Source organism: Heptranchias perlo, chromosome 13, assembly GCF_035084215.1.
Source record: "Heptranchias perlo isolate sHepPer1 chromosome 13, sHepPer1.hap1, whole genome shotgun sequence".
In the NCBI taxonomy this organism is placed as follows: domain Eukaryota; kingdom Metazoa; phylum Chordata; class Chondrichthyes; order Hexanchiformes; family Hexanchidae; genus Heptranchias; species Heptranchias perlo.
Window position 1 is genome coordinate 18,788,249 of NC_090337.1, and position 25,519 is coordinate 18,813,767.

Below are 25,519 nucleotides of genomic sequence, written 5' to 3' on the forward strand. Positions count from 1 at the left end.
AACTTGCTGTTTGTCACCTGAGCCTTTTGACTGGATTAAAGAAAAAAACTTGTATTTATATAGTGCCTTTCATGTCCCAAAGCGCTTCACAGCCAATGAAATACTTTTGAAGTGTAGTCACCATTGTAATATAGGCACACTTGGCAGCCAATTTGTGCACAGCAAGGTACCAAAAACTGCAATTAGATAATTGACCAAATAATCTGTTTTAGGTGGTGTTGGTTGAGGGATAAATTTTGGTCAAGACATCGGGAGAAATCGTCCGCTATTCTTTGAATAGTGGCTTGGAATCTTATACATCCACTTTAAAGGACCGCATCTTATTCAAAAGACGGTACCTTCAACAGTGCAGCACTCCCTCAGTAATGTACTTGGGAGTGTCAGCCTAGATTATTTGCTCAAGTCCTGGAGTGAGGCTTGAACCCACAACCTTCTCAGATTAATGCGTTGTAATTCACTGCCAGTCACCCAGTATTCTCCAAATATTTAGGAGTGATCTCTTAATCTTTGTCATTCAGAAAATGTTTACACATCCATATATGAGACATATGCTCATTTTCAAAACCATTTACATTTTTGCTAATGGAGAGTCATTTTTGCCAGTTCAAAATTTAAACATAAGTTTTATTGTCCCATTTTATATATATATATTTAGACTTGTGCATTAGGTAATGCAAACATTGATGAACTGAGTGTCATGCTATTGTGGTCAGGAGAAAGTCAATGCGCTACAGCAGTCATCTTGGATTTCAACAATTCCAGTTTATGTTGAGTGTTATATTCAAGCCATAACATAAATAAAATCCATTATAAGGAAAGAAAGTAAACAAGGTAATGGAGACAGCACAGTAAAACTTAATGTGTGTTACAATGTGTCCTGTGAGTTTGGGTGTTTTTTGATATAATTCTTGGTATAAAACCACTTTCCAATCACTAGGAGTTATGGAGTTATGGCAAGGAGACACTGAAGGGGAGGTTGGAACAATGAGGGACAGAATACACACATTGACTTTTTCTCTCTCTTCACTGGTTCCCTGACATCAAGAATTCATCACACAGAGAACATTGAGCAAACTTGCATCTTATTGCTCAGTGAGAATCTGTTGGAGCTGTAGCTTGTTACCACATATTTTCATTTCTCAAATCCAAAATTTAGAAAGGTCTTGTGTTTAATCGCAAAAGAAAACTTTTAATGTTTACCAAAAAATTAATTTGTTCCAGCAAAATAGATGATTTACCTCCAAATGCTGCCGGTGTAGTGCTGACCCCGGGAATCGTCTGTGCTGATGTAGCACTTTGTACTGTCCCAAACACACTGCAGGAGAAAACAGTCTTTATAACAGTCTCCATTATATAATACAGAAGAGTACGGCATTAGAATCAATAGTTCTCAAATTCCACCAAGATTGCCACAAAGCACTCATTTCTTTATTACCATGCGACTAGGACTAACAGTACCGGAGCCAAAATTACTTGACTGATTGTTTGGTGAGGCAGGGGAACTCGAACAATTTACATGCAATGCTTTGGCTGGACATTAGGAGCTGATCAAGTGGTAGTACTTTATCACCATATGAGATTGTAATCAACCTCCATTTTGAAGATGGGTTACTCACCTTTAGGTGCAACAACCATTCTTTGAAAGAAGTTTAGACTCCATATACCATAGGTGAGGTGAGATACGTAACTGGGAAAAATCAGATATACCTGTTCCTTTAAGAGGTTTCAGGTAAGATCTGTGTGATCTTCACTTACTGTGTCTATAAAGACTGCCCCCTTGCTGTGTCATCTCCAGTTCTTTTCGACCAGAGGCGGTATATTCGGTTTTGTGAAGAGATGCGTAGACTCACTCCCTTATGATCTTTAGGAAGGAGAGAAAACCCCTGCCTGTAAACACTGGAATAAATAGAACTATTAAACATGTAATATTTTAGTGTGCTCAATAGACAGTAAAAGGATATGGTTTAAACAACTAAAAATGTAAACACTTCAGCGTATAGACAAGCTCTGCCTATACAGATCAGTGTCCTTGAAAATTAGGGCTCCTTAAAAAAAAACACAAGGAAATTATGGGCCACTAAGAAAAACCCAAAAATTAGTCCAAAGGAGAGGATCTGGCAAATATGTAAACCCTAACCTTCACTCAAATGATATCTGAGGGTAAGTAAAACATTATTTGTCATTTAGTTGTACTCCACATTGCCCCGACAGTGGCATCTCACAAGACCCATCTGCTTTGATTGAAGGGCTATGTTGAGCTCAGCTCTACCAGACTGCACAGGTTTCCTAGTAGTTGAGACAAGAAGTGTTGGATAGCAGAGATGCCTATAAGCAGATTTCAACTTAATCTCAATGTATCTACCATTAACAGGTTGCTGCACAATTTTAAAAATAGAAAATTAACTTGGCTTACATACATCTGATCCTAATGGGCTAGATTTTACAAACAGTCTTAACTTTGGAAATTGTTTAACTCTTAATTTATTTTTGCTATTCCTCCATTGTTTCTCATTTTTAAAATGATCCACGTGAGGCCATTTCCACTCTGCTATAGACCACAAAATACATCTGGAAATAAATTATAATCAGTTCATAGTTACAGAACAGCACTTCTTGGTGGTGAAATGAATTGTGGCTTCAGCGTGTAGTGTGTGGGGAATGACTCACTAAAAATAATTAGAATCCTGTCCTTTTTGATGGTGATGTGAAAACAGAAATACTCAAAGTCTATGACAGAGTCCACATCTAGGGTAAGCGGTCAATTATATGTGGCAGGGTAACAGACAGAAATGTTTCAGATTTTAAGGATTTGCTTAAGTAACAAATGCTCAGATTGGGGCAGAACCCATGATCATAAAAAAGTGCGAATAAATGCAGCTCATCTCTTGGTCATGTGGCACTTCCTAAATAGCTCAGGAAAGCACTAATTGTGTCACCTTCATCCCTGCTCTCTGTCTCCTACCTCCCAACCAATTTCCAACCCATGCTGCAAGGTTGCCTCTAATTCTATGCACTTTCAGTTTTACTAATAATCTCTTTGTTCGGCAACACATTCCCTTTTAGGAAAGACCAAGACCGTAAGTTTTAGGGTAGTCTTTAGAAATGGCTTCCTTGACTCAGGGGTCAGTGCATTCCACTACCAGTCAACCTGGTTAAGATTCATCCATTGGAAGTACTAATGTGCTGGCAGTGCAATTCTCATCAAATCATTGGCTTGATTGGATGATTGTGTCACTGGAGGCTGGCCTCTTCTTGCACAGGGACTGGGGCTCTGATGTGGTTGTGCTGAACTATGCAAACTTGTTCCAGCATTCAGGCTACAAGCTCATCATCAGTGTGACTACAGCTTCTAAGCAGAACATAGTATCAGAAGGTCCCACAGAGAGATGCACTCATGACTATTCAGTTGTTTGTCCTCTTTATTTGACCGCTTTACTTGCGGCTATAAATGCCCTCCATTTTAAGTTAATCATGTTTGAGTCTTTGGAGCTTGCAATTGCAAGTCTGCCATTGGAATGAACCCACTGTGGGATTTTAAAACAGTAAACAGCATAAAACTATGGGAACACATGCAAACAAACTAGTGAAAAGGTTTTTCGCCACAAGAAATAGCTGGATAGGCTCTTTGTGCTGCTTACTTCATCCACATAAGAGGACCAGCCCATGACATAACTGATACCAGCAGTGGGAGACGACGCAGCAGAGGGGAAGAGAGGTTGGAGGTTTTACTGATGCAGTAAGTGAAGATCATGTAGTTCTGGACTGAAATCTCTGGAAGGGACAGGCAGCTATCTGATTTTTCTGGTTACATTTCTTTCCTCACCTGAATGATGTGTGGAGTCTTACCAAATGAAAACAAAAAAAAAATTCATTTCAAATCTACCATTGCACACAGCACAACAAAATTATACACACGTGTGTGGAAAGTAAATGATCTACAAACTGTAAACATTAGACCAAATGAAATGAAATTCTGCACTCAAGTCTGTGTGAACATTAAACATAGTTCTGTCTCCATACCAGAATGTTACTAACTTCAAAACAGAAACAGCACTGACCCAGTTTTTATTTGTTTTTAACATTTTGCTATTGTAATGGTTTCCAAGGGCAAGTGACTGAGGAACATCAAATGATGAAAAGGTTTCATAGCAACATTTTAATTCTTTTTATTAATACAACAAAAACTTGGAGTTGTGAGGAAATTCTGAAGACTGAGATTTTCTCTGGTCAATGAGAGGGTCTGCTAGAGCTCATGTTGCTTCATTAAGCATTTAAAGACCCTCACATAGCCTTTGCTGGAACTTTAAGCAGTTTGCCATTTACTGATATGACAAAAACTGTGATTTTACTACATGCATCCACACATGATTGGGACCTCACATGTTTATCTGGTTGCATATGGGCAAAGGGGCAATGGACAGGTCAAGCGGCCAGAAATCCAAAATAAATATGAAGCATTTAAAGGGGGTCCAGGAACAGAGAGACCTGGGGGGTTTATGTACAGAAATTTTTGAAGGTGGCTGGACAAGTGGAGAACGTTGTTAAAAAAGCATATTGGATCCTTGGCTTTATAAACAGAAGTATAGTGTTTGGAAACAAGGAAGTTACGCCAAACCTGAATACATCACTGGTTAGGCCTCAGCTGGAGTAGTGTCCAATTCTGGGCACCACACTTTAGGAAGGATGTCAAGGTGTTGGTGCAGAGATTTACTAGAATGGTACCAAGGATGAGGGACTTCAGTTATGTGGAGAAACTAGAGAAGTTGGGGTTGTTCTCCTTGGAGTAGAGAAGGTTAAGGGGGGATTTAATTGAGGCGTTCAAAATCGTGAAGGATTTTGATAGAGTAAATAAGGAGAAACTGTTTTCACTGGCAGAAGGGTCAGTAATCAGAGGACACAGTTCTAAGGTAATTGGCAAAAGAGCCAGAGATGAGATGGGGAGAATTTTTTTTTTTACGCAGCTGGAATGCACTGTCTGAAAGAATGGTGGAAGCAGATTCAATGGTAACTTTCAAAAGGGAATTGAATAAACACTTAACGGGAGAAAAATTTCAGGGCTATGGAGAAGAAGCAGGGGAGTGGGACTAATTGAATAGCTCTTTCAAAGAGCCGACACAGGCATGATGGGCCGAATGCCCTCCTCCTGTGTTGTAGGAGTCTATGATTTTATGGCAGTTTTAACAGAATAAAAGCCAAAGAAAACAGTAGCAGGATGAGCTGTTAGCTTGGAATTTAAGAATATTACATCATTGTACTTGCATATTCCTGGTGTTCCACTATGTTGGCCTACCGTTTCTCAGCTAAGGAAATGTTTGTGGCACGAGGGGCAAAAATAACTTAGTGGAAAGGGAAATAAGGATAGGGGTAAATGTTGATTTCTTCCTTGTTTGTTCCACCTCCACATATAAATAAGATTTGAATGGGGGGACAGACGAAAAGAGGAAATCACCTGGCCATAATGTCCCTTGAAGTTCCCACTGTTTATCAGCCTTTTGACTACTGTAAATTTTGCACTTTGTAGTTCTAGAAATTTGAAAGATTTTGTTTTACTTTTTAGAAAGTTTCATGAAGTTTTTCTTCACTTAGTTATCAATACCCTTTTCCTCAGGGGGATAACCGTGCACACTTCAGTATCAGCCCACTGAGGCCTACTTCAGTTGGCCTAGTTCTGCTCAATCCATCTTTTGAGGCTGCACTTGGTGTGGGACTAGCTGGATTGCTCTTGCATAGAGCCGGTATGGACTCAATGGGCTGAATGGCCTCCTTCTGTGCTGTAAACTTTCTTTGATTCTATGTCCAGAAGCACAGAATTTTCTGCAAAAAATATTCTCTTAATTCCACTTACTCCGTGAGTAAAACCTAATTCTTGGACTTCCTGTTGCTTGCCATTGATCAGCCTTTCAGGTTCCCAGACAGGCAAGACCTGCTAATTCAGTTGGAGGACAGGGTGTGGCACAGCGACTTAAGAATTTCAAGATTTTTGGAGGCAGAGTCGGGGGAGTTGGGGGCGGGGGATTAGAGATAGAGGAAACATGGTTTCCAGTAATAAGCAGTGACATCTCTCCTCACATCCAGGAAAGCCTCACTGTTTAATGCTGATAATGTCAAATATAAAGAGTTTACCACTGATGCTGAGAACAATGCTGCCTCATATGGTCAAAGAGCCACGGTCATGGCCCAGAAGATTTTTTGATCAAAATAAATGCAGCTGGCATAACAACCATTTGCATTTATATAGCACCTTTAATGTAGCAAAACGTCCCAAGGCACTTCACAGGAGCGTTATGAAATAAAATTTGACACCGAGCCACATAAGAAGAATATTAGGACAGGTGGCCAAAAGCTTGGTCAAAGAGGTAGATTTTAAGGAGCATCTTAAAGCAGGGGGGGGGGGGGGGGGGGGGGAGGGGGGGAGCGGGGGAGAGAGAGGTAGAGAGGTGGAGAGGTTTAGGGAGGGAATTCCAGAGCTTAGGACCTATGTAGCTGGAGGCACGGCTGCCAATGGTGCCAATCGCGGTTGCACGAGAGGCAAGAATCGGAGGAGCGCAGAGATCTCGGAGGGTTGTAGGGCTGGAGGAGGTTACAGAGATAGGGAGGGGCGAGGCTATGGAGCGATTCAAAAACAAGGATAAGAATTTTGAAAATCGAGGCCTATGGAGCACAGGGGTGATGCGTGGACCGGTACTTTAAGGGGAAACCATTGGCATTCTGACCTACTTCTGCTCCCTCTTGTCAATCAGTTGATAGGAACAGCCTATTTGTATGCAGAGGTGGAACTTCTTTCAAAGAACAAGGAAGACCCTACCCACATGTATGTACTCTAGTTTTTTTTAATATAAAAAGACATTACATCACAAGCTTTTATATAGCTATAAGCAAATCTAAAATGTAACTGTTTAGGCTCTTCTGATAAATATTTCTAATTATAGTAATCCATAAATTTATCAGTTAGTGAAATATCCTTGTAAGGTAATCCCAAACCGACAGCTGAAACATAAACGGGACCTTACAACACCAGAGTGAGAAGAAGCAAAATCTTATCCAGAAAATCAATGCTGAATTTTCATCTAAATCTGACAGTCCTGCCTTTGGAGGGTGATTCACTGGGTAAGGCTTTCATCATGGAGTCGTCAGCTTTGGTCACATCTCCAAGACTGTAATTTTGGTGCATTTAGCATTTCTGTTTTGAGTTTAGAAAGTCTATGTTCTAAAGTGCCAGGGAGGCAGTGCACTTTACCTACTTGTACTAACGACATTACTAGAGGGTGCCGGAGAGCTAAAGACATTATCTAAGTCTGCTAGTGCTGCATACTTGTCTGCTGAGGAGCTTGACTGATTGGCAGTCATCACAGAAGATCCAACAGACGCTGAGCCGAAATTAGTCAGTTGACTACTTGCCCCTATATATAGGAGAAAAAAGATAAAGAATTCAAAAAGATGATTATGGAGCCTGTAAAGGAGGTTTTTTTGAAGGTCAATAAAATGTGAGTATCAAATGTCAACTTTTATGAAAACAATGATATTAAAATAATAACTGAGGTATATTTAGTTTAAGAAAATGACAAATAGTTGAAAGACTTTTTATTTAACCGAATTGATGGGCCTGATCACACAACTGCCATACTGAACTAAAATGGGTCAGTTAGCATCCTACGATACAATGTCATCCATCACTCATGACAAGAGATATTAATTAGTCAAATATTTCCTCTTTAATCATAGACCTCTACAGAGTTCCTTTCTAATATTTTTCAGACAATTTTTTTTATTGTTAGAGGTAACTGATCTCAATAAGAGCGGTTGTTGAATCCTGTCAAATTTGAAGGAACTACATATTCGTTAAAAAATCCTCAAACAAATTTTGTCATTTGATAAGAGAAGCACTTGCTTAGTGATGGGTTTAAAAAAATATACCAAAATGACTCAGTGGGTATTTGCACTGGTGGCGTGTTACTGAGTTATACAGACCAGGAAGATCCCAGATTTATTTGCTGAATTCAGCTAGGTAGCAGTGGGGATAAAATAGGAATCAGGTCAATGAGAAGATGAGCAGGCTCACCTATAATCTCTCCCAGCTTCCCCAAAATATTCCAATGCTATGACAATGCTCATTGCCCAAGCTCACATTCTACCTGGTTTAAGTAATGAAGGCCTGATGGCACTCGGCTACCTATAACTGCAACATAATTCACTGTCATAATGCAGCTGAGTAATGTAAAGGTGGTTTTACCTTGTGTAGGTGTACTGGAGCTGAAAACATTATCCAGGTCAGCAAGTGCTGCATATTTATCTTGAGTAACAGCGGATGCATTGGAGGCAGTTACTGCTGTGTCATTCCCAGAGGAATTGAACGCTCCAAAGTCGGCACTAGAAGATTTTGGGAAGTTATCAAAATTTGCAAAGTTAGCATTAGTTGACGCAGAGGATCCACCTGTTAAGAGAAGAACAAGACGAGTCGGAGAAAAGTTGGTCATCAGCACTACGGAAACCATAGCAACATCAAGCAGCAGAAACGAAACAAAACAAAAACTTGATCATCTGCTACAAAATACATTTAAAATAGAACGGGTGACAATCTAAAGATCATATTACTTAACAAGGACTTGTAAATCACAGATCTGTATGGAAAATGCCCTGTAAATTGCCTAATGTGTTTTCAAAATGGAGCTTCAGCTTAAAGATGCCACTCAAAATGGAGATAGTAGTTGAACTGAATGCTGGGAAATGGCTGTGAAAGCAAAACTAATTAAAACCATGAAAGTTCCCAAAGCCAGTTAAGCCATAAAGGCTTGTGTATATAATCAAAACATTACTTACTAGTGATAGGAAAGCCATTTAGAAGATACAGGCCCAGGAAATAGTTCCTAGGTGGGGCGACGTGAATTTGTCATCTATTATCTGGTCCAATGTGGGACCCTTAGTTAAAGAGACTAAAAGGTAAGCAGGGTTATAAAATGGAGCTGGCCTGTCGAGGACTATATTTAGTCGGGCTAAATGCCCCTCTCACATACACTCAGGCAGTGTACACATTAGCCTCATTATTCTTTGCATTGGGAATAAAATTTAGCAACAATATTGTGTAGAAATAGGAAAACGGTTTAAAGTCCTAAATAGATACCACCTTAACCTGCAAGCTCAGCATAACAGGTGTTGTGCCAAATAGTCATTTGCCTCAGCTCTCCCTCTGTAGAAAGCTCTTACATTTGCAAGCTTCAGAAACGCCATTATTTTTGGAAAATAGCTTAAGACTTTGTGAGAGAATACTACTCTATTACACCATTTATCCGCCGCCTGAGAATGGGGAGAGAAGCCACAGCTGGACCAGTTCTCACATATGATGGGTGTGGCAAGTCAACGATGTGTCCTTGTCAATGAAAGATCTCTACCATCTGCATGCTCCTGGATCAAGACATCTTGGGCTGAAATCCTCCAGCCTCACTTAATTTATAACAAGAAACATTTTTAATGCAATTTGGCTTCCATTTCTGGCCAAGGTTAAAGTGATAAGTTCCTGATTACCATGTAAAGACCTTACATGGGATAGCCTATGTCTGCACATGCTGTGGGAGGTGGGGGGAAGGAATACTGGGCTCATAGGATGTTGGGGTTTCATTATACTTTTTACTGACTCAAAATAAGAGAATGCAAAGAAGAGCTTGTACCTTTGGAAAACACACACACACACTCACAATGCTAAGCTGCTGCTTTTAAGCCTCCCACCCCCCTTCTGGTTATTTGGGAGTTTGCTTTCAAGTAACAGCTTACTGGGTATATTACTGCATTGAAGAACAGTAAAGATCACTGTTCCACATCCTAATTTCACATAAATCTCATTTTATCTTTACATTAAACTACTTTTAAAAAGTTAAACAATGGCAGAGGTCCAGACACTTAATGTACCAACATGTTGCACCAATGAGGGGGTTGCCATAGAGGGAAATCTACTTGAATACTGGTCAGTGAACACAATTCACTCAAAAAGCAGGAAAAAGTAAGTGAATTTAAGTCTGAGTGGATGCCCACACCAGGACTGCTTTTGCTCATCTCTGAATTGTTGGCCAGTGTACGATATGCAACATGGAAAGACTTCAAGAGTTGAAGAACATTTGCAGATGGAGCATACAAAAAAATTTAAAAGGCTTGAATTGTCAAAACTGAGAACTATTGTAAATTTGCTACCTTAGATTTTCCTTCACATGTTTTTATGTGCTTGAAGTATAATGACAGTGGTTCTTTTTTAAAAACAGAAATAGCAACCATAGTTGGGAAGTGACATACGTATCTGAAACGTATTTGCAGCACAAACATAGTAGTTACAAGTATCAAGAGCAAAGTGAGGCGATAGATGTAAACAAATCACAATTTCATCTAGTTTCTGGACCTCTAAGTAATTCATAAAGTTAGAAGCTAGACAGCAATGCAAAGAAATGAGACCGAAGACCTTTGTGCTTGTTGATTAATCTGGTGTCCCACAGCTCAAAATCACAAAGAGTTACAAATTGGCAATCTCACTTAAGAGGCCATAAGGATATCTGGTGTGGGAAACAGAAAACAAATTGACATTGGTGAGACACAGTGTTGAAGGACTAGTGGGAGCTTTGTTCTGCATCTAACCAATGCTATAACTGACATGGGAGCACTTGATGTTGACGGTGGTGCCTAAAGTAGAAAAGTGTTTTATGCCTAGACACCGATCTCTCCCCTTGCTGAGAGCAAAAAAAAGTCAAAAGTTGGTGCTTCTACAAAGGAATATAACAAATGAAGTGAATTAGTGTATCTGTGTAGAAAACTTTTTTAAAAAGTAACTAAAGAGCTGTTAAAGAAATTGTTGTAGAACGTCTAGCCACAGATTTCCAAAACAGACACGAGAATTCTGAGTGTAAGGATTCAGGATTTTCTTGAACTTAAAATAACATAAGTAATAAAGGAAAAAATAATAATACAAGAGAAAGAACAAAATATAAATGGCACTAAGACTGAGCTGAACACAGAAAAGAGACACTGGAGCTGAGGTCCCCACATTAAAATGGCACTTACTGTGGGCAGCTGGGAGAGGAAAAGCGGAGGTAAAGTCACCAAAACTGCAGCCTGATGAAAGCGTTCTGAAGACTGGAAAGAGGGGAGACGTAGAGTGGAAATCAATGGGGAAACAGAAGAACAGAAATGAAGTACAAAAGTAAAGTGCTTTACAGAGACAAGACCAAATGAATGGCAACAAGTTAGACCGAGCTTCAAGTACTGTCTTCTGGGTTGAGTCAATCCAAATAAACATACGGGGCTCGATTTTACTGTCGGGTTTCCTGTGGGTTTCCAGCGGGGGGGCCCCGAAAATCCCAATATCCAGTCACGTGACCGGATCGCGCCGAGATCCCGGCCACTTCCGGGTGCCGCGCTGACGTGCGGGGCTGCATGCGCAGGCCCCGCTGGTGGGAATCCCGCAGGCAATTAAAGCCAGCGGGGTTCCACTTGAGTGTACTTACCTTGCTTGTTGAGGTCATTAAATGAGCTGAATCAGCTGTCAAAAGAGGAAGTGTGGGATTTTAGCTTCAACGCAGTGTGTCCCACACACTGGGGGAAACAGTCTCCCTTCAACCGGTCGTGTTCCAGCCAGCAGCCTGTGGCAGCTGCCAAGGTGCACTCCACAGCGGGTGGGAGAGCCCTCACCCACACAAGAGGCCACCACGTCACGTAGGGCAACCCCTGCCCTCCACCACCCCCCGCCAAGCCAGAGGACAGACCGACGTGAAACCGCAGCCCCAGTGCGAGGAACCACCTACCTACTCTGCACAACCCCTCAGACCAACACCTACCAGATGGGTGGTGCGTTGACATCCTCGGAGGACGAACAGCATGACCAGCCCCAGCAGCCTCGCAGTCCACGCCGTCCGCCTCGGAGACGTGGAGCCCCCCAACACGGTGCTGCGGCACACCCACCTGCACAGCAGGAGGGAGGGCAACCGCAGAGAGAGATGCGTCGCAGGAGGCACTACCCTCCGCACAGGGTGTACAGACCGAGGCTCAGCTTCATGGACCTCTTCGAGGAGCAGTGCATACGTCGGCTCAGAGTCAATCGCCAGGTAGTCGCCGACATCTGCAGCCTCCTTAACGACGAGCTGCTCCCTGATGGACCAAGCAGCATCTTCTTACCTGTCGCCGTCAAAGTCACCACTGCCCTCAACTTCTTTGCATCCGGATCCTTCCAGGGTGCCACCGGGGACATCACCGGGGTCTGTCAGTCGTCTGCACACAAGTGCATAAGGCAGGTCACCGATGGGTTGTTCCGCAGGGCCTCGCACTACATCAACTTCGCCATGGACGAGTGCAGCCAGATGGAGAGGGCGGTCGGATTCCATGCCTTGGCTGGCTTCCCACGGGTACAGGGTGTAATCGACTGCACCTACATCGCAATACGGGCACCTTCGCATGAGCCAGGGCTGTTCATCAACAGGAAGGGGTATCACTCCATGAACGCCCAGCTCATTTGTGACCACCGCCAGAGATTCCTACACGTGTGCGCCAGATACCCCGGCAGCTGCCACGATGCCTTCGTCCTCAGGGAGTCCACCGTCCCGCCCATCCTCCAGGCACCCAACGCCGGCAACGGCTGGCTCCTCGGCAACAAGGGGTATCCCCTACACACGTGGCTCATGACGCCTCTGAGGAACCCCATCACCGAGCCGGAGCGTCGGTACAATGATAGCCACACTGCTACCAGGTCTACAATTGAGCAGACCATAGGGCTGCTCAAGATGCGCTTCAGGTGCCTTGATCGTTCTGGGGGAGCGCTCCAATACACACCATTCAGAGTGGGACGAATCATAGTTGTCTGCTGTGCCCTGCATAACATGGCACTACAGAGAGGGGTGCCGCTGGAGGAGGCCCAATCCACACCCGCCACCCACATTGAGGACGGCGATGAGGAGGAGGAGGAGGAGGAGGACGCGGACGCACCAGAGGATGGTGGACGACCCATGTGCCGAACCACGACTCACCGGGATGCTCGCCGGGCCAGGGAGGCACTCATACGTCAACGGTTCTCCTAGAGTCAGACAGTGCGAGGCGCTCGCATCTCCTCACCTGCACATGCGAGGGGCCATACCAACCCCCTCCACTGAAGACTGTTGCCAGTACTCCTGCACCCACAGCAGTGTGCCCAATGGGCGGCAGCAGGTGTTCGCCATCATGATGGGCTGCACGGAACGCACCTATTGCACAGGCCGCGGAAGAATGGACGAGAGGTGGCAGGAGTGGTGAGAATATAGTGTTTAATATGTACAATGTGAGATAATATAAACAAAAAGTGTACAAATTAATAGACACCCTGGTGCATTCCCTTTGTGCTTATAACGCCTTTGGATTTCTTTTGCGGGTACCCCTACGTGGTGCTACCCCTGTGGCTCCAGCAGAGGTAGTGGCAGGTTGCTCCTGTTCTCGCCCTGACCGGGTAGATGCTTTGGGCGGACGGCCCCTGGGTTTCGGTGCCCGTGAGGGCACCTCCACAGACTGCTCCTCCTGCACCGGGGCAGGGGCAGACTCGGCCACCTGGAGAGGAGGCACCATTGCGGGTACTGGTTGAGAGGGGGGCAACGGGTGGGACGTGGGGGCGCCTTGAGAAGCGTCCCCGCTTCCATGTCCCCGGTCACCATCATCCCTCTCGTGGCCTCGGCCCACATCACCCCTTCCACCCTGCTGGACGGCAGTTTGGATGGCATGTGTGAGGCCTTGCAAGGCCACCCCTAGTGTATCCGTCAGCCTGTTTATGGTGGCGGAATGTTGCTCACCCTGAATCCGTACAGCCGTTGTCAGGGCCTGCACGGACTCGATGTGGAGCTGTGCGTGACGCTTGAGGGAGGCCAGCCTGTCCTTCACCGCAGACACTCCCGCATCTACTCACGACACTGTGTCACCGGTACCCTCCTGTACCTGCGCCACCAATGCCCTCATGCAGGAGTTGGACTCCTCCATCGCCTGCGCAATTGTGGACAATGCGCGCGGCACCTCTCCCAGTACCTCAGCAATTAGCTGGTGCCCCTCGACGACTCTCCTTTTCACTGGTGGCCCCCTGGGTTCAGCATCTGGGTCCGGCTGAGCAGAGCCTGGAGATGAGTGCTCCCACCGACGCGGACCCTCCGCGGCTGCCCCTGCCACCAGGGTCTGCTCATGCTCACTCGTGCGCGGTGAATCACCAAGTGCTACCCCAACTAGTTGGCTGTGAGGATTGCTGCGGGAGCGCTGTGGTGGCTCTGCAGGAGGGGTTGTGATCTGTTTGGCGTGATGGTGGGGACGGGTTGTGGGAGGGTGCGTTGGTGTACTCACCTTGCCGGACCTAGTGAGGTCATTGAACCGCTTGCGGCACTGCTCCCATGTCCTTGGGGTGTTGGCCCTGCTGCTGACCTCCGCCGCCACCTCTGCCCATGCCTTCCTGGTGGCGGCGGCAGGGCACTTGCGTCCATCCGCAGGGAAGAGCGTGTCCCTCCTCCTCCTCACGCCCTCCAGCATCAGCTGCAGCGCGAGGTCAGAAAAACGTGGCGCAGCCTTTCCCCTCGGGTGAGCCATCATCTGTAGCCTACTGATTGCAGCAGGAGGGGCTTTGGGAGACTGCCTCTTTAAGTGGAGCTCCTACATCGCGTCGACGGTACTGCGCATGCGCAGCCCGCCGGCACGCAGCTGGGGAGCGGAGAACCCGGAAGCAGGGCTTAAGCAGTTCAATTATCCCGTGATCGCGCGGGGGACGCACGCAATTAGCCGTCCGCGTTTTCCACGCTCCCGGAGGACCACCCGCTGGGAACCCGCAGGCCTGCTAAAATCGAGCCCATGTTGTCAGAATGAAGAGCTGGTGAGGTATTAATTATAAACAGGTTAAAAATGTTTTTAAAAAGATGCTTTAAGACCAACTTTGTCTATTTCAAAATTCTCATTACGTAGGGGAAGTTCCGTATTTCAAAAGGACAGAGAAGTTGGGGATTGCACATAATCTGTATTGCTAAGCAACAGGTAGGAAATGAGCTATTCATGATTTTGTTCTGGTGTGTGCAATAGAACATAATAACGTACACAACCAGAAAAGACCATTGCACTCCATCTGGTTAGTCCCAGTACCCAGGAAATACCATATCCCACAATACCTTCCAAACCTCTCTATCAAATCTTTCTCGAGGTACTTATTCAACGTTCTCAAATTTGCATATACACTCACCCCACCCCCTAGTGCCCCCCCTTGGCAGTCCATTCCAACTTTGGCATAATTAAATTGAAACTTGTCTTTTCATCCCCCCTCATCTAAATTTGAGTCTATGCTATCTTGTCTGTGATTATATTAAACACATTAATATTTATTTTTTCCATACCCTTTAGAACCTTGCATCTTTCAATAAGATCAACCTTGAGCTATTACTTCTTCAGTGTAAACATTCCCAGCTTTTGCAACCTTGCCTCAAAAAAGATACCTAATTCCAGCTTTCAATTCTAGCTAACAGTATTAACACCACAATGTCCACCCAGCGTGCATCTCTACTTGAAAGTGACTTTTTGTCTAATGAATTTGTAGCTTAGTTGGAAACTAATCCTGGTGCCTATCTGCTTCTATTCAAAGATCCTTTTTTTGGCATCTTGTATTTCTAGTTCTTTATTTTCTTTTACCATTCTCTTTCTAACCCCCTTCATTTTAATGGGGCACATGTAAGTCCACATCTTTTAAAGATGATAGAATGGGTCCAAAGAAAGTAAAACGGAAGGAATTGTAAAAATAAAATGAGATAAAAAGAAAAACTGCAAATGTTGGAAATCAGAAAGCAGAAATGTACAGCAGATTTTTCAGCATCTGAAAAGATGGTGCTTTTTTCTTTCTATACTGATGGAAGGCTTACACCTAAAACATTGGCCTATCTTTTCTCTAATAAGATGCTGATGGACTGAATTCTCAACATTTTCTGCTTTTACAAATATAAAATGGATTTAAAATGAGAACCGATGATACTTGGACTGACTGAACCCTTTAGAACTGCCTTGCTCCAACCCACACACATACATAGACATCTCATAATTTTGAAAAGCAAGTGGTATGGGCATTACAATTGGCAAAGAGGGGAAAAATATCAGGTAAGGGTCCTGCTCATTTTTGCTAGAAAGTGCACGTGGACGTCAGATGAAGATAAGGTTTGTCTGTGCTGTGCTATATACCTCCACACCTGAATTGCCTGCTGACAGTCATTTCTAAACTCACACATGAAGGAGGTACCAAAAAGGTTGCCGGTGCCTATTAAGAATCTTGCTGCAGGAAGAGTAACTACAGTTAGAAGAGACTGGGAATTGAATTAGATGAGCACATTAATGCCATTTTTGTATTGTACCAATGAGTGCAAGATTAGCTCTACCTTCACCGCAGTACGAAGCTACAATTCATTATCCAGTCATATCACTGTGACGTTGATGGCATAGAGTTCTACTCAAGTTTACTCAAATTTATTGATGGTGCAGACCAATTTTTAATGATTAAAAAAAAGGATGAGAGATTGTTGGCTCTTTTTAATCATTAAAATTTGTCGTGGTGGCACATATCGTGAGGGATGCATGGTCTTTGCGAGCGAGCATAGAGCTCACATGCAAGGGCCTAACTCAGTGAGGGGGAGAAGGAAGGAGAAGATATGTTATGTTTTGGGATTTTTGCCCATTTTTTCACAAAGAATGTGGGAAAAAATTACATTTAAATGTTGGGTTTTTGAAGCCAAGTGTATTCACACAAGTTTGAAAAAAGTAGTGCTGAGATGAAAGGTTATTAAAAATGCTAATGGACTAGGCATGAAATGCTTTTCCTAAAGACTGTAAACAATCAGCAATTCATTAGCCTGTTTCAGTAATTGATAAAAACCTCATACCCATTTGAATTCTCTACCCCAGAGGGCTGTGGATGCTGAGTCGTTGAGTATATTCAAGGCTGAGATAGATAGATTTTTGGACTCTAGGGGAAATCAAGGGATATGGGGATCGGACTGGAAAGTGGAGATGAGGACGAAGATCAACCATGATCTTACTGAATGGCGGAGCAGGCTCGAGGGGCCGTATGGCCTACTCCTGCTCCTATTTCTTATGTTCTTATGTCCCTGGCTCTGGCTGGGGATGTCTGGCATAGGCCCTCCCCTCTGGTTGTGAATAGAGGAAGATAAAAACAGAGACAAAAATACATACCAACAGTCAGGTTTTTTTTAGAAAACAGAAAGCTGCAAGGGTAAGATTCCATCGGACTCAGAAGGTTAGAATGTAGGAGGGCAGTTAGCAATTAAAATAAGTAAAGCCAGACAACCCACTGATTTGGGGGGGGGGTGGGAAAGAGTGTAGCGGTTCATTATTTTGTGTTATATATTACACAAGTTGTACTGATTGAACTAAGTGAGTCTGTACAACTATTGCTCACTTGCTGTAAAATAAAGCAGTTTAGCGATTTGTATTTGGCCATGTCTTACCAAGAGTTTCCTGATCTGCCTCGAAAGTAATTGGAGAGGTGCACATCTGAAAGAATCAAGTATCTAGTTCAGATCTAAAGATATTCGTGTCTTTCACACATACACCACTCCAATCTTTTCGAAGATGGACTAGCAAACATGGGTAAGACAAGGCCAGATACACCTCAGGCGATGCTATTGTATAGTTAGATATTGGACAGAATGGGGTCAGCTAGATGTTAAGACCCTCAGACCACTTAAGGGAGTGACTAGCACTGCTATACCTGAAGGAATATCTAATGCTAGACCAAAATTTGTAACAACTACTCTACCATTTGTGGAGGTGCCTGTTCATGAAAAACAAAAAAAAACTGCAAGAGTAAGAGGGATAAATAACAGACCCCACCCCCAGTCAACATTTTACAATAATCATTAACCACGTCTCACTACTCACATCAAAACTGTAGTATTTTTTTCAATAACATATGCCGATTTTTTTGCTAACCAATGTCAAATGACTCTGCATCAGCTCATACTGACTAGTATGCTTACAAACAGACAAGATAACTGGGAAAACAGTTTGCACTCAATTTCCAGCAAAAATACTACAGTATTCGAGTACTAGACATGAAGAACTACACAACTACCGGATCCAGATTTGGAGAGTGTAATAAGAGGTATTTCACATTCTGCATCAAAACAGCTGAGTGTTGATAATGGGTAACTACTGATACTGTCAGTCATTCAGCAGGACTATGGTTACAAGATTGATGGGAAAAATGATCTCTACGAGTTTTAAAATGAGACACAGGTCATCTGCACCAAATTTCTTTTCCCTACATCGTCAAGGCCCCCCCCTCTGCCTCCAATCCACAAGCCATCCCTTAATTGTTTTAACAAGAACACATTTCTGGATTATTTCCAAACTCTTATGTCTATAAATATCATGAACTGTTTTCTAAACCAAACAAGTTCAATTTTTTAATTAACTTTAGAAAGTCAAATATTTTACCTAACATTGATCCCATTTCTGTCAAAGGCTCTTCTCAACTGACGCAAGAATCAAAGATTTGAGTCTTCGAGTCTGATTATATGCAACTTTGCTGTAACAGTAGTGTAGCTGTATAACAGTGGAGCCATATTGGTGATCTGACTTTACAATGCACTCAAGACTTCAAAGTGAAACCACTGACAGTTAAGGATTTCACTGCCATTAGTCGAAATCCCTTGGGGCAATGTAACTTCAGTTTCCCGGAGACTGGATGTTACCGCAATGCTCAGCACTGTGATTTCACAACATAATGTGATACCATCAGAGCTGTGAACCGATTTTGGAATCAGGAACACAGTGGGACTGCTGGTACACATCTTTTCTCCATTAATGATACAAACTGGAGAGTGAATTACTCTTACTTCCCATTGTGCCATATAACTGTATAGTACTCTCTCTCTGAACTTCTACTGTTAACACAGGCTATCAATTTACTAACGTAACAAAGCAGCTCCAACAGGTTCCAGTCTGGCATACGAGTACTCCAGCTGATTTAAGCGCAGAATAACAAACTGTTCTACGAGACAAAATCAGCATGACTGTCATCCAAATGTTAGCATGGTCTTTTTTTAAAAAAAAACCATACTCCTAGATCTGGGACCAATCTCACACCTAACAGTTTTCTTAACTAGCCTTTGCCAATTTACATAACTCATTCGACATTAATGCAACAAATTCTATGGCTAGCAAATTAAGGGTAAATTGTAGCATCAAGAGTGACCAACACAAAATTATTTTTCTGAATCCACTTTAGACTGGACTGCTATTGTGATTGAGATCTAATTTAATCACATTGCTGTGCAACAGTAGCCCAAATGGCCTCAAATTTTAATTCTGAAGATTCAGCTGCAAGAAACTAACGTAAGAAAAACCTCCTATCAGTGAAATCTCAGCTCAAGACCATATCACATCAGTAGTTATCTTACTCACTATTAAAAGTGCCTTCAACCCTTTAAATATACTTATTAATATTTTGAACTGAAGAGACATTATGGTTATTGAATTTTAGACCACAAAGGGACAAGAGTTCTAGAATTAAATTTTAATTATTTAAAACTTAATACAAAATTGGCTAAGGGACAGAAAGCAGAGAGCAACAGTGAACGGTTGTTTTTCAGACTGGAAGGAAGTATACAGTTGTGTTCCCCGGGGTCAGTATTAGGACCACTGTTCTTTTTGATATATATTAATGACATGGGATTGGGTATAATTTTAAAGTTTGCAGATGACACGAAACTCGGAAATGTAGTAAACAATGTGGAGGGTAGTAACAGACTTCAGGAGGATATAGACTGGTGAAATGGGCAGACATATGGCAGATGAAATTTAATGCAGAGAAGTGTGAACTGATACATTTTGGTAGGAAGAATGAGAAGAGGCAATATAAACTAAATGGTACAATTTTAAAGGGAGTGCAGGAAGAGAGACCCGGGGGTGTACGTACACAAATCTTTGACGGTGGTAAGACAAGTTGATAAGGCTGTTAAAAATGCATATGGGATCCTGGGCTTTATTAATAGAGGCATACAGTACAAAAGCAACAAAGTTATACTAAACCTTTATATAACACTGGTTAGGCCACAGCTGGAGTATTGTGTTCAATCCTGGGCACCACACTTTAGAAAAGATGTCAAGGCCTTAGAGAGGGTGCAGAAGAGATTTACTAGGGCGGTACCAGAGATGAGGGACTTCAGTCATGTGGAGAGACTGTGAAGTTCTCCTTAGAACAGAGAAGGTTAAGGGGAGATTTGATAGAGGTGTTCAAAATCATGAATGGTTTAGATTGAATAAATGAGAAACTGTTTCCAGTGGCAGAAGGGTCGGAAACCAGAGGACACAGATTTAAGGTGATCAGCATAACAGCCAGAGGCGACATGAGGAAACATTTCTTTTTACATAGCGAGTTGTAATGATCTGGAATGCACTGCCTGAATGGGTAATGGAAGCAGATTCAATAGTAACTTTCAAAAGGGAATTGGATAAATACTTGAAGGGCAAAAATTTACAGGCCTATGGGGAAAGATCAGGGGAATGGGACTAATTGGATGGCTCTTTCAAAGAGCCAGCACAGACATGATGGGCCGAATGACCTCCTCCTGTGCTGTATCTACCATGATACTATAAAAACCAGCACTGTAATTTAAGAAGGCATCTGATAAAACCTGCTATTTAAAAAGCAGCTTGGAATGGTTCATTTTAACGGCGGTATCACTTCCCTATAATACTATAATCCCTTTCAAAAGCCAAATGGTCCTTTTGAACTGAGCTTCATTCAAAGCTGTCAGTGAATAATTGCTTTACTTCATCTCTAATCTCAATCTCAGGACAGTCTGAAAATGAAGGTTCCTGATGAGCAATTGAAGATCTGTGACCCTAGTTTCCATCAGAAATGAGATCTATACAGTAAAAAAGTCTCATCGCCGAGAAAAGAGATTCAAATTGAATGCTCCAATTCAAGCACCATGCTGGCTCAAGTTATCTTCAGGTTTCATTTACAAAATTATATACATTATTTTAACGAATCATAATGTGCAATTAACTATTCTTTTCAATCATTTCAATTGCTAATATGGTGGTTATGAAACAGGAAGTGTTTATTTTTACAATGCAGAATCATCTTAAAAAAAGTCAGGTTGCAGTTGTCCCAAAGTCCACATTTTTCTGTTTGCCTAACAAATAACTTTCATCATTACTCTTAAATATGACAGCAGCTCAAAGAGATAATGAGTGAACACTGTCTTACCTGTGTGACTGTTAAAATGTTCAAAGTTTGCAAAGTATGGAGGTGCAGACTGAGGAGTAGTGAAAATATCTCCTCCAAGGTCAGCAAGGAGATCAAATGGAGCCTCTTTCTTCGCCTGTTGAGCTCCTTGAGAGCGACTCACCACTGGGGACTTCAAGAACATGTAATCATTAATTTAGCTTTACTTCACAAGTCCACTAACAAGCACTGCCACTATCCAGGTTTCTTGTTCTAGTGCACCAACACACTAGTTATCAAAGCTTACTTGTCCTAATGCACCAATGTGGTCATCCAGGTTTGCCTGTTGTGTGCCAAAACTAAGTTAACCGGGATAGCTTGATTTATTGCAATGGCAGTTTTGCTTTTCTAATGTGCCAATGCGCTGCATTATTTATTCCTTCTTAGGTCAATAACGTACAAAGTTAAGAGCTCTATAATTTGATTATGTAAGGCTTTGGATAGGTCCCTGGGAATTGAGGCTCTAAAGAGGGTGCAGAGAAAAGCAACAAGGACGATACATAAACTTGGATTTTGGAAGCTTACAGAGTTAGGAATATTCACTTTGGAGAAACACAGGTTCCTGGGATATGTTGGATGTTTTTAAAATTATGAAAGGACTGGATGTCATATATTTTGCTAACATATTTGAAATGGATAGTGATAGTAGGACTAGAGGGAATGCCTATAAAATACATAGGTAAAGAGTTCAGTATATTCTGGGGAATATTTTGTCAGAGGGTTTTCACCCTCTTACCAGTGGTAAGTATAGGTAAATAATAACTTTTTTTTTACACTGTCTTTAATATAACAAAATATCTCAAACTACTTTCACAGAGGTGAAACTGGATATCAAGCAATAATACGAGAAGGGTTAGAGAAGTGACTGAAGGCATGATCATAGAGGTGAGTTTTGAGGAGGCTTTTAAAAAAAAATCATCTTCAGGATGTGGGCATTGCTCGCCAGGCTGGCACTGATTGCTCACCCCTAGTTGCCCTGAGAAGCTGGTGATGAGTCTTCTTCTTGAACGGCTGTGTTATTCTTTTGTAGCAATTTGACACAACTCAGTGGTTTGCTAGACCACTTTAGAGGGCAGTTAAGAATCAACCATGTTGATGTGGGACTGGAGTCACATATAGGCCAGATCAGGTAAGGGCAGTAGGTTTCCTTCCCTAAAGGACATTAATGAACCAGTTGGGTTTTTTATGGTAATCCATCAGCTTCATGGTCACTTTTAACTGATACCGGCTTTTTATCAATTTCCAGATTTTAATTTTTTTTTAAAAACTGAATTCAAATTCTCAAACTGCCATGGTGGGATTTTGAACTCACGTTCTCTGGATTAGTAGTTCAATAACATGCCCACTACACTATCGTACCTCTTAATTAAGATTTGGCCTGGTAACTTTGGGAAGGAATGATAAGGAGCTGAGAATGTGAAAAAAATGGTGGAAAGGGAGTCTTCTACAGACATGTCAATCAATAGAGGTATTGTAAATTATCCATTCATCATGTACTCTTTAATTAAGAGATGCAAAGTGATACGTGAATAAAGCATAATCAGGTCATGCTGGACATGCCATCTAAAGGCATTTCAATAAAAGACTTGTAATGAACTAAGGTATATAAATCAAGCATACTGTAATAGGAATTTGGATTTGACCCAGGAAGATTGAGCTCAAGAACTGCAAAATTGATAGACATTGTTTCCCCAGCTAGGTACTTTAATTTATTTGAGGTGTCAACGCTTTAAATAAATGGAACTTTGCTTGTGAGCGTATTATCTTACCGCTCGCTAGTTAACAAAGGGATTTAAACAGAGTGACGATAGATTGCTAGTTGGAGCGGCTGAGGGTGGGCATGGTGATGATACAGTTGTGAAGGGTGAAGGGTGGAGCCTGAGAACAGGGAGCCATTGACAATGGCAGTGAGCATTGAGCTGAGGAGAGGTAGTTGTGTAGTGAGATGGGAGGGGGCCAGGAGGGGATCGAGACCACAGGATGTGGGTCTCATAAGGGAGATGGTGACACCAGGGAATTTAAAGAGGAGACCTGACCAGTACCTTAGAGGACAATATTGGGTAAATGGGAATATGGGAGTTAATTAAGTTCACCTAATGATACATCATGGGAAACCATGATCTCCTGGAGCTTGCTTAATTACCTCATGGAGGAATTTCCCAGAGTTTGTCCAGAAATTAGCCACAATTTGAGGGAGCTGTTTTCCCACAGAAGTTAACAATTGTGGAGGGTGATGGATGAGGTTGTAGTTTCATTGTTTTTGTATATTTGTAACTGCTGTTCTAACATTTTTCATAAATAATTAATACAGGAGAGGATATGAGCCAAGATGGTTCAACTTTTATTTGAAGCATTATTAATTGAAAACATGTTGGCTTTTAAAAAAGTCCATCTTCTGAGTAGTTTACCCCAACAGATGTTATCAGTACAGTGGATTTTACACCATCTACACTCACAGGCAGACAATACTGCTGATTAGAGTCCTTGTGTTATGTGTGACTAATGTATAACTAGCCTAGTATAAAAGATCTAAATGTTGGTTACTATCAACTGGTCTTAACTTCAGCTGAATTTTTAAAAATCTTGTTGGGTGGTGTGAAACAATTATCTCAGTCAATTGAAATTATTAATTTTTTTTTTGAGTTTGTCACAATTGTGACACTTGGTACAAGTGAAATCAATGGATAATGCTACATTGCCCCATTCCACAGAAATCAATGGATAGTGTTGGAACAGTTAACACTTGCCATTCTTACTTCCTGCAGTGGTGCACTGTTACCTCTGCAGGTGGCACTGAAACCTCTCAGTATATTACAAAAAAGTGAAAAACCATAACATTTCTTCTGACTCTGAACAAGACCACAACAATTTTTTTGCATTTGGACCCAGTGTAACCTACCTTCAGACTGAAAGAGGTTATATATGACGTGCTTAAATTGTAAAGAGCAACAAAGGAAATTCCACAATGAACCTTGGCTGCTTTATGGTGCTTTCTTTGTCTTTATAATTAGCTTGGAACTGTCCAATTTCTGAGTTTCTATGAAACTAATACTCTCTATTCCCATATAGTTTTATTTTCTATTCTCTAGATCTTTTTCAATTCTGTTTTTTTCCCTCGCATGAAAGGAGACCAACTCAGTGTTAATTAATAAGTCACCTCCAACATTGATCAGAGGCAATTCTGCTTATAAGCCATACCAGCGCAAAGCTCGTGCCTTAATTGCTCATCTAACAAGATAATGATTTTTTAAAAAAAAATTAAGATGGCACCAACTTGCTGCACCACAAGAACACAGGTTACTGATATCAGCACAGAGGCAAGGCTTTCCATCTGACTGTGTAGCTGGAGGCAGAGTTACCTAGGGTCACGTTATGCACCACCTAACCACTATTAAAGAAAAGAGGCTTGAGAACAAGTATTTGGGTGGGTTGGAAACTATCACCTGCAGAAATTAACTGTTCGCTTAAATCAATTGTAAACACAATCTCAAGTAATTTCTGATAAAGGAACCATGTACAAGCATAATTTGTAACATCACGAGCTACAGTAATTCAAAATGTTAGCAGATTCCGAAATGAGACTACTATTGAGATATGATGGGTTGTAGTTTAAGTGTCAGTTTGGCTCAGTTTCTCAGTCAAAAGGTTATGGGTTCAAGCTCCACTCCAGGAGTTAACTTTGTAATCCAGGCTGACACTCCAGTATAGTACTGAGAGGTACTGCATTGCTGGAGGTGCCACTTCTTAGATTAGATGTTAAACTGAGGTCCTGCTTGCCTGCACAGTAGACGTTAAAGATCCTAGGAACATTTGAAAGACAGCAGTGAGTTCTGATCTATATTCTATCCACAACCAACACCACCAAATTAAAGGATTAACTGGTCATTTACCCTAATACTTTTTGAGGGATCTTGCAGTCACATTTGCCTGTACAACAACAGTCCATTCAAAGTAATTCAGACATTTGAGAAACATTATACGGGGTTATTTAAATGCAAGTCTTTCTTCACTTACTTGGGTTGGTGTTCCTTTGCACAAAGGCAGTGCTGGTGTGGTTTCGCAGAAGAGTGGCTTTAGTGGTTTTACTTCAGGAGTGCTACTTGCACTGCTAGCAGAGGAACCTGAAATAGAAGCGTGGGCTGCAGCCACTGCCCAGGCCCGTTCTGCTGGCACAAACCTAGAGGAAAAGGAGGCACAAAATGAATCATGCTGCACCAAGGAATCATCCAAAATAGTGCTGCTCATTAAAACAGAATTGAATTGATGGAA

The 25,519-nt window shown here is 42.2% G+C and overlaps 1 protein-coding gene across 7 annotated transcripts in view; it reads right to left on the reverse strand.

The window, feature by feature from the left end:
• The window catches only part of agfg1a (ArfGAP with FG repeats 1a), a 62,729-nt gene that overhangs the window by 10,792 nt on the left and 26,418 nt on the right, over positions 1-25,519 (reverse strand). For 3 of the 7 annotated variants that reach the window (XM_067995086.1, XM_067995089.1, XM_067995090.1), the window contains 6 exons: positions 25,265-25,427; positions 21,233-21,383; positions 11,038-11,109; positions 8,231-8,431; positions 7,313-7,400; positions 1,239-1,315 (listed from right to left, as the gene is read on the reverse strand). In XM_067995086.1, coding sequence (XP_067851187.1) covers positions 1,239-1,315; positions 7,313-7,400; positions 8,231-8,431; positions 11,038-11,109; positions 21,233-21,383; positions 25,265-25,427 — 752 coding nt within the window. Of the gene's footprint in view, positions 1-1,238; positions 1,316-1,755; positions 1,897-7,241; positions 7,401-8,230; positions 8,432-11,037; positions 11,110-21,232; positions 21,384-25,264; positions 25,428-25,519 lie in introns of those variants that run through there. The other 4 variants (XM_067995088.1, XR_010965431.1, XM_067995091.1 and 1 more) reach the window with 4 other exon arrangements.